The following is a 10,034-nucleotide window of genomic DNA, read 5'->3' as shown; positions in this document are numbered from 1 at the left end:
TGTTCCTCCACCTGCTCCCCGCTTTCACTGCAGATCACAATGTCATCTGCAAACATCATGGTCCACTGGGATTCCAGTCTAACCTCATCTGTCAGCCTATCCATCACCACTGCAAACAGGAAGGGGCTCAGGGCTGATCCCTGATGCAGTCCCACCTGCACCTTAAATTCGTCTGTCACACCTACAGCAAACATCACCGCTGTTCTGCTGTCCTCGTACATTACCTGTATTATTCTAACATACTTCTCTGTCACTCCAGACTTCCACATGCAGTACCACAGTTCCTCTCTGGGTACTCTGTCATAAGCTTTCTCTAGATCTACAAAGACACAATGTAGCTCCTTCTGACCTTCTCTGTACTTTTCCATCAACATCCTCAAGGCAAATAATGCATCTGTGGTACTCTTTCTAGGCATGAAACCATACTGTTGCTCACAAATACTCACTTCTGTCCTGAGTCTAGGCTCCACTTCTCTTTCCCATAACTTCATTTTGTGGCTCATCAACTTTATTCCTCTATAGTTCCCACAGCTCTGCGCATCACCCTTGTTCTTAAAAATGAGCACCAGCACACCTTTCCTCCATTCCTCAGGCATCTTCTCACATGCTAGAATTCTATTGAACAAGCTGGTCAAAAACTCCACAGCCACCTCTCCTAGATGCTTCCATACCTCCACAGGAATGTCATCAGGACCAACTGCCTTTCCATTTTTCATCCTCTTCAATGCCTTTCTATCTTCCCCCTTACTAATCATTGCCACTTCCTGGTCCACCACACTTGCCCCTTCTACTCCCCTTCCCTTTCATTTTCCTGATTCATCAACTCCTCGAAGTATTATTTCCATCCAGCTAGCACACTGCTGGCACCAGTCAACATATTTCCATCTCTATCCTTAACCACACTAACCTGCAGCACATCCTTCCCATATCTATCCCTCTGTCTGGCCAGCATGTATAGATCCTTTTCTCCTTCTTTATTGTCCAGCCTGCCATACATCATATCCCTCTTTGTTTGGCCTATGCCACCTCTACCTTTACCCTATGTTGCATCTCAATGTATTCCTTTCGCCTCTCCTCGGTCCTCTCAGTGTCCCACTTCTTCTTAGCTAACCTTTTTCCTTGTATGATTTCCGGAACTGTGAGGTTCCACCACCAAGTCTCCTTCTCTCCTTTCCTGCCAGAAGATACACAAAGTACTCTCCTGCCTGCCTCTCTGATCACCTTGGCTGCAGTGCTTCAGTCTTCTGGAAGCTTCTCCTTTCCACCGAGAGCCTGTTTCACCTCTTCCTGAAAAGCTGCACAACACTCGTCCTGTCTCAGCTTCCACCACATGCTTCTCTGCACTGCCTTTGTCTTCCTAATCTTCCTCCCCACCACCAGAGTCATCTTACCCACCACCATCCTATGCTGTCTAGCCACACTCTCCCCTACCACTACCTTACAGTCGGTAACCTCCTTCAGATTACATCGTCTGCACAAAATGTAATCCACCTGCGTACTTCTACCTCCACTCTTGTAGGTCACCCCATGTTCCTGCCTCTTCTGGAAAAAAAGTGTTCACTCCAGCCATTTGCATCCTTTTTGCAAAGTCTACCACCATCTGTCCCTCCAAGTTCCTTTCCTGGATGCCGTACTTACCCATCACTTCTTCATCACCCCTGTTTCCTTCACCAACATGCCCATTACAATCTGCACCAATTACGACTGTCTGGCATGCTCAGAACTACTTCGTCTAGCTCTTTCCAGAATTTCTCTTTCACCTCTAGGTCACATCCTACCTGTGGGGCATAGCCACTAATCACATTATACATAATACCCTCAATTTCAAGTTTCAGCCTCATCACTCGATCCGATACTCTTTTCGCCTCCAAGACATTCTTAGCCAACTCTTCTTTTAAAATAACCCCGACTCCATTTCTCTTCCCATCTACACCATGGTAACATAATTTAAACCCTGCCCCTAAACTTCTATCCTTACTGCCTTTCCACCTGGTCTCCTGGACACACAATATATCAACCTTTCTCCTAATCATCATGTCAACCAACTCCCGAGATTTTCCTGTCATAGTCCCAACATTCAAAGTCCCCACATTCAGTTCTGGGCTCTGTGCTTTCCTCTTCTCTTTCTGCCTAATAAATTTCCACCGGCGTCCTGCAGATTAACGATGCCGTGGGCGGACGTTGTTAACCCGGGGCACGACCGATCTGGTATGGAATTCTTTAGATGAACGCTCATTTTTGTTTGGCAAAGTTTTAAGCCGGATGCCCTTCCTGACGCAACCCTCTGCATTTATCCGTGCTTGGGACCGGCCGACAGTTTGCACTGGCTTGTGCCCCCCATAGGGCTGCATTAAAAAAAATCTTGCATTGGCCGGGAATCGAACCCAGGTCAACTGCTTGGAAGGCAGCTATGCTCACCACTATACCACCAACGCCTGCATCGTCAGGCCTATCATCATATACTGCAGTCAGCATAACACGTCTGATAAAATACAAAGTGGAGTTTAAACTTTAAGAGGTTTCACAAAAATATAACATTCACAGTTTATGCGGAGTACCTCATTTTCAGTGACTCTTTCTGTTCATTGACGACCTGAAGTTGGGAGCTCATGGACATCATCAAATTCTGAATTTCCTCTCCGGGCATGATTTGACACCCTTTACTCCATACAGCTTCAGTTATTGTTTATATGTGCAGAACTGTACTACTTTAGTCTTTAGTAATAGAAAAGCACACTCAGTGGAGTTGAGCTCAGGCCACTGATTTGACTACTGAATAATATTTATTTCCCCTTCAAAAAGTGCTTAGTTATTTCGCAGTTTGTATCGTCATGATCCATTTGCACTGCGAAACACTGTCCAATTCTACTGTATTTGCATCAACTGAATGTGAGGCGAGTGTGTGGTCCTGTTTTTTGGGACTTTCAGCTTTTCCCATCAGGGGTCACCGCAGCAAACCATTTGCTTGATTTATTTGGCATCATTTTTTCACTGAATTTGAGACATAACTAGGTAATCAGGTTGTCTTTCCTGCTGTCCAAATCATGACATTTGGTTTAATCTGGTCAATTTCATGATTGATCCACTTCTGCTTTTCTCCTGTATCTTAAAACGGTTGATATTGAATGAAAATGTCATTCCTGCGGCTGCATTCAGAATCACTCCATTAACCATGTATGTGAGTTTGCCATATTGGAGTGCTGTTCGAAAGTGTAGTAACGTGTGTGCAGTAAATTGTGATGACGCAATGTCCATCCATGCATTTTCAACACCGCTTATCCTGGTTCGGGTCGCAGGACGCTGGAGCCTATCCCAGCGGACTTCGGGCGAAAGGCGGACTATACCCTGAACTGGTCGCCAGTCAGTCGCAGGGCACATATAGACATGGAGAACCATTCGCACTCACATTCACACCGTCACTGAGTGGGAACTGAACCCACGCTGCCTGCACCAAAGTCAGGCGAGTGTACCACTACACCATCAGTGACTTGACGCAATGTATGTTTCCTTATGTATTTTCTCATGTGTGGGTGAGGGTTCGAATGTGTGGTAACGCAAGGTTATCCCCTATATAGTGTCTTCATTGTATCCCACAATGCATTTTGAAAGGAAATTATTAACTGACTGCATCGAGCTGAGCAGCTATCATTACAAATGTTCGCACAGTAAAATGCTTTGTTTGTACTTATTTTGTAAAATAAGAAAATACCCTTGTCGTAAAACAGAATAATGTTATTAATATTAGAATGTCTTGTCAGTCTGTTTGTATTTAGTTCCCAGAAGAGGCGGCAGGACTGGGGGGCACGTCCCCACGCAGTTTTTAACCAAAGTGCCCCTTTTTTACCCTATGTGTGCAGCAAAAAGTGCCCTCAGAGAGGCAAAAAAGTGCCTTCATAGCGGACAGAAGTGCCATAAGCGCCCTTGAAAATGTCGCTCCCCCCCTCCCCTGTCGATGATTGGTTTTGGAAGGGCAAACAAAATGCACTCAGATCAGGAAAAAGAACTTTGAAAGTTTTTCTGCCAACCCTGGTTCCCACTTTCCGTTCAGTTTTTCTATGAAATAATCCTTTGTAATGTCATGTTGATTGTGGGGATGTGTCTGATCCCTGTGTTTCTTTCTTTACTTTATTTATTTTTTGCTTGTATTTGGGACTTTTTGTAATTAATTCAATTTTATTTTATTTATTGAGCACCAAATAACAGAGATTGTCTCAGGGCACTTTACACATGGACAGGTCTAAAATGACACTTCTCACTTATTAAAACACCAACTGAACCCCAATTATGATTTTGATCCTGCAAGTCAGTGACTTCATTTGCCTTTTTTGTAAATACAGCACATAGCTTATTTTAGATTCCCCTGCACTTCTGTCTTGCCTTGCCCACTCCCCCCCCCCCCACCCCCGCCACCCCCCACACACACACACACACACACTTGCTTCCACCTGCCCTTTGTCTGCACTCCACCACAATGTGACATAAAACTTCAAATGCATTTATTAGTAATGATTGCAAGTTCACTGTATCATAGCTATGTCAAATATGATAAGTAACTCATCATATCATCCGTCAATTTTTTTCCATGGGCTTTCATATATCGTCTGATGACTACAATCTGGACCTGTGGTTTTCCTGTGCATCAGAGAAAAGTAGGGCATTGATGTTTTTTTGGTTGATGATTCGGGAACAATAAATTAGGTTATTTGAGGGTAACTTTAACGAAAGAGAAGCTGCTTCACAAATGTTCTAAATGGAAACCCTCACGATATAGTAAATCCCTGGCAGAAAGTTTTTACTGACAAATATAGTCCTGACCTACAATGACGAGAGAAAATACTTTCAGGAAGACAGAACCACTAAACCTGGTGGCCTTGCTCATCGGCAGAAGTGAAAATTTGAAATATTCCAAACGGGTTTGGAAAGGTAGATTAAACAGGACATGAATTTTGAGATGATGAGCTGGATTTGGAAAGAAGGAAACACCATCGTTATGCAATAGATACTGGAGAAATTGTGATGATGCAATGAATTATTCCTTTTGTATTTTCTCATGTGTGGGTGAGACTGGAAGAAGTGGAAGGGGGAAGGTAAAATGAATAGATTGAAGAAATGGAATCTTTGGGGACGTAGATGAAACTAGATATTCATGTCTCATCCTTTAAAGTAGGCCACTAGCATGTTGCCCGTCCAAGTTTGGTCCAAATGTCACACTCAAAACAATATCATTGAAAAGTTGTGTAACACACATTTTACATAGTAATGGCAATTATATTTGAATAGACTAATATTTACAATATTTACTGGCAAGTTTTTGCAGATACTGTATATATATCGGGGGGCACGTGCCCCCGCACTTTTTACCAAAGTGTCTCTGTAATTTTTAATTGTTCAAATACTGTCGTGTTAACAAATAGTTAGTAATTTGGTCAGTAATTTAAAAAAAAAAATATATATATATATATGTGAAAAATAAATATGATATATATATGAACAACTACAGCATAGTTTTATATCTTGCATGTTGTAAACCAAATAAATTTTTCCCACAACAGTGTATAGGTCGCTATTTATTTTTGGGATGTACAACTGGCAGAGATACTGTTCATCCAACAGTATGGTGATGATCATAGAACCGGAAATTATTGCAACATAAAAAAAAACAAAAAACAACAACAATGGGACACGTCTGCTCAAAGTGCAATACTGTCTCAGTGTAGCAATAATAAGTCGACATCATTAATAAAACAACAAAGGATTGTACACGGCCTCCAGCTCTGTTTAGGGTGAACATATGAATTATATTAAGAGACTTACCACCAGAACATGCAGCAGTTGGCTTATCTATCAACCAAGTAAAAAATGTTACCAAAGTGTGATGCATAATGTTGACTCACCTCCAGCACACCATCTATAGCGACCTATAGCGTCCAGATGGCTTATATTATATTATGGGATGTACAACTGGCAGATATACTGTTCATCCAACAGATTCTGTGGAAAATGTCCATTTTATTAACAGGATTATCCCCTCTGATAATGCAGATGCCAGATCATCTCAGGAGAAGAGAGACAAGCTACAGTGGTTGCCATCAGGTCAGTTTGGGACAAATCGGTGGAGCTGCTCCCAATATTGTATAAGATGGCCTGCCTGTTACTATTATTTTAAGGTTTTGTGTGACACACACACTCCCACTGCCCCAGCCTCCCTTGAGAGAACCTGACCAGCAGCAATGTTTGTCAATGTAGTAATATCTTGACTCTTGATTTTTGTAGATTAGCAACATTGCCAACAATTACGTACCTTGGAGTGCAGTTAGTGAGTATTTGCGAGCAACAGTATGGTTTCATGCCTAGAAAGAGCACCACATATGCATTATTTGTCTTGACGATGTTGATGGAAAAGTACAGAGAAGGTCAGAAGGAGCTACATCGTGTCTTTGTAGATCTAGAGAAAGCCTATGACAGAGTACCCAGAGAGGAACTGCGGAAGTCTGGAGTGGCAGAGAAGTATGTTAGAATAATACAGGACATGTACGAGGGCAGCAGAACAGCGGTGAGGTGTGACAGAGGAATTTAAGGTGGAGGTGGGACTGCATCAGGGATCAGCCCTGAGCCCCTTCCTGTTTGCAGGGATGATGGATAGGCTGACAGATGAGGTTAGACTGGAATCCCCGTGGACCATGATGTTTGCAGATGACATTTTGATCTGCAGGGAGCAGGTGGAGGAACAGTTAGAAAGATGGAGGCATGCACTGGAAAGCAGAGGAATGAAGATTAGCCGAAGTAAAACAGAATATATGTGATGAATGAGAGGGGTAGTGGGGGGAGAGTGAGGCTACATTGAGAAGCGATAGCAAGGGTGGAGGACTTTAAATACTTGGGGTCAAGTTTTTGTAATGATTGATTTTGTAAACATTGACAACATATATCCAAAATATTAGTGGTTATGCAGTAAGACAATAAATTGGTTTCACCTTCATTTTAACAAATCAAATCAGTATTATGAATCATGGTGGGGGTTTTTTTTCCCGTGAATTTCAGCTGGCTACATTTTTACGTGTTTGCAGCACCACCATGTGGAGTTCCAAAAAAAATAACAATCACTGCTCTATATTAATTCGTTTGACAATTAGTTCGCATATCTTTACCTTATACTGATGGACTGGTTTAGCGTGCTAAATAAAGAAGAAGAAATTCAAAAGTGGCCCTTGCCCCCTTTCATTTTTCTCTTTGCCTGTCCAAGAAAAGGTTTGAACACCCCTGATCTACAGGAAGAGAAAATAGTAGTTGGAGTATTTGCAACCCAAGTTATTGTGTCAATGGTAACAATATATGCTTTGCATACTATGCATCTCATCGCCTATGGTAATAAACTCATGTTAGAATGTGACTTGTTCAATGTAGTATGCCCTCCAAGTAACCTACTTTATTAAATACATTATATATATATATATATATATATATATATATATATATATATATATATATAATAAAAACGGAAATGGCGTAACAGCGTCGTTCTAGTATTGCAAAATACAATTACTTTGAGCCACTGAAAAGTGAGCAGTCGTTAAAGGTGGGATTTTGATACGTCTATACGTTCATATTTTCAACTAGTCTTTGAAATGAAAGAAAAAAAAAGAAACAGCTTCGTGGTCGTCATTAAAAATTGTCATTTTTATTTGGGATGAGGTCTCAGTGACGCAAGTCACTTCCCTGTTACGTCAGTACCCTAATATAGACTTGAAGATTTTTACTGCAGTGATTTGCGATTTAAATATTCCAACATTAGTTTCAATGATGTAAGTAGCCGAAACCCTTTGGACATTTATACAGGAAATGAAACGTTGGACAGAGAGAGAGAAAGAGAGAGAACGTGCTCCTTTGTAGGAATTACGGTAGATAGATGCCGCTGCTCCACCGGTACACAATGGAGGTGCCTTGGCATTCTAAAGAATAAGCGGTCTTTCCTGTGTGCCATAGTTTTCGGTGTCCTTCCTTTGCCATTGCAGAGAAGACACGTTTTCTGAAGGTTTATAACAACATGAGCTTTTGTGTTGTTGTTTTTCCGAGCGACGCAGCTGTTAGCTCACCGCTAGCTTCGTTAGCTAGCTAACTTGGGAGGCACCTGCTACAGGACTGCTGCCGGGATTGCTTGGACTGCACTGCACAACGTCATCATCCACAGAAAGCAAGAAAACGTTATGGAGTTCCCTTTTAATATTAACCCCTTATTTTCCGAGAGGTTCTCAATTTTGGACAAGACCTTTGTTGCAAGTCGTGTATCTTCGAAAAGGTAAAGCTACTGCTGCTGCTAGTGACCAAGAGTTCCAATGAAAACGGCATCTCCTTTCTGTTCAAAGCAAACCACCCATTTAACAACGTACTGGCTTCTTCCTATTTAGATGAATCCACTGCCTTTGCTGTCATTTCATTTTTAGTGCTCAGTGTGTTATGCACTGTAACAGTTTATTTATTTTGAAGAATTTAGAATTTCTGTAATGCTTATAGTTAGATTGCTATAGGCAGGGTGGATTAAGGAAATGAAACACCCTGACAGCACCGAAAATAAAACACCCTTGGGCCATCTAGTGTTCCACATTGAGATTTGCTCTCAGATTTATCAATCCTCATCGATAATAATCATCCATCCATCCATTTTCCGCTGCTTATCCGAGGTCGGATCGCGGGAGCAGTAGCTTTAGCAGGGACGCCCAGACTTCCCTCTCCTCAGCCACTTTATCCAGCTCTTCCGGATCCCGAGGCATTCCCAGGCCAGCTGAAAGACATAGTCTCTCCAGTGTGTCCTGGGTCTCCTCCCGGTGGGACGTGCCCGGAACACCTTACCAGGGAGGCGTCCGGGAGGCATCCGAATCAGATGCCCCAGCCACCTCATCTGGCTCCTCTCGATGTGGAGGAGCAGCGACTCTACTCTGAGATCCTCAGGGATCTCAGAGTAGATCCCTCAGGGAGAGCCCGGACACCCTGCGGAGGGAACTCATTTCGGGCGCTTTTATCGGGGATTTTGTTTTTTCGGTCACGACCCACAGCACATGACCATAGGTGAGGGTAGGAACGTAGATCGACTGGTAAATCGAGAGCTTCACCTTTCGGCTTAGCTCCTTCTTTACCACAAAGGACCGATACAAAGTCCGCATCACTGCAGATGCTGCACCGATCCGCCTGACCCCAAGAAACCAGAACTCCTCCACTTGGGGGAGGATCTCATCGCCACCAAGGAGCTTTTTAACCACCTCGGTGACCTCAACCCCAGAGATAGGAGAGCCCGCCTCAGAGAACCCAGACTCTGCTTTCTCATGGGAAAGTGTGTCGGTGGAATTGAGGAGGTCTTCGAAGTATTCTCCCCACCGACTCACAACGTCTCGAGTCGAGGTCAGCAGCGCCCCATCCCCACCATACACAGTGTTGATGGTCCACTGCTTCCCTCTCCTGAGACGCCGAATGGTGGACCAGAATTTCCTCAAAGCCATCCGGAAGTCTTTCTCCATGGCCTCACCGAACTCCCATACCCAAGTTTTTGCTTCAGCGACCACCAAAGCTGCATTCCGCTTGGCCAGCCGGTACCCATCAGCTGTCTCAGGAGTCCCACAGGCCAAAAAGGCCCGATAGAACTCCTTCTTCAGTTTGACGGCATCCCTCACCGTTGGTGTCCACCAACGGGTTCGGGGATTGCTGCCACGACAGGCACCGACCAGATTACGGCCACAGTTCCGGTCGGTCGCCTCAGCAATGGAGACGCGGAACATGGTCCACTCGGACTCGCCTCCCCCGGAACAGGAGCAAAGTTCTGTCGGAGGTGGGAGTCGAAACTCCTTATGACAGGGGATTCTGCCCAACGCTCCCAGCAGACCCTCACAATACGTTTGGGACCGGCATCTTCCCCCAGCATCGGAGCCAACTTACCACTAGGTGGTGATCAGTTGACAGCTCCGCCCCTCTCTTCACCCGAGTGTCCAAGACATGCGGCCGCAAGTCCGATGACGCAACCACAAAGTCGCTCATCGAACTGCGAC

General features: G+C 43.9%; 1 protein-coding gene and 1 non-coding gene across 2 annotated transcripts in view; one reads left to right on the top strand and one right to left on the bottom strand.

Annotated features, from left to right (window-relative positions):
• Positions 1–2,363: 2,363 nt before the first annotated feature.
• On the bottom strand, positions 2,364–2,435 carry trnag-ucc (transfer RNA glycine (anticodon UCC)). The gene has a single exon. It is a non-coding gene; the product is annotated as a tRNA-Gly (tRNA).
• Positions 2,436–7,698: 5,263 nt separating this feature from the next.
• The window catches only part of atat1 (alpha tubulin acetyltransferase 1), a 29,100-nt gene continuing 26,764 nt past the window's right edge, over positions 7,699–10,034 (top strand). The window contains 1 exon segment of the mRNA XM_061665212.1: positions 7,699–8,296. Coding sequence (XP_061521196.1) covers positions 8,205–8,296 — 92 coding nt within the window. The 5' untranslated portion in view covers positions 7,699–8,204.

This window comes from Phycodurus eques, chromosome 20, assembly GCF_024500275.1.
Source record: "Phycodurus eques isolate BA_2022a chromosome 20, UOR_Pequ_1.1, whole genome shotgun sequence".
NCBI lineage: Eukaryota > Metazoa > Chordata > Actinopteri > Syngnathiformes > Syngnathidae > Phycodurus > Phycodurus eques.
Note: the sequence above shows the minus strand (reverse complement) of the source record. Positions and strands in the feature narration are given on the sequence as shown.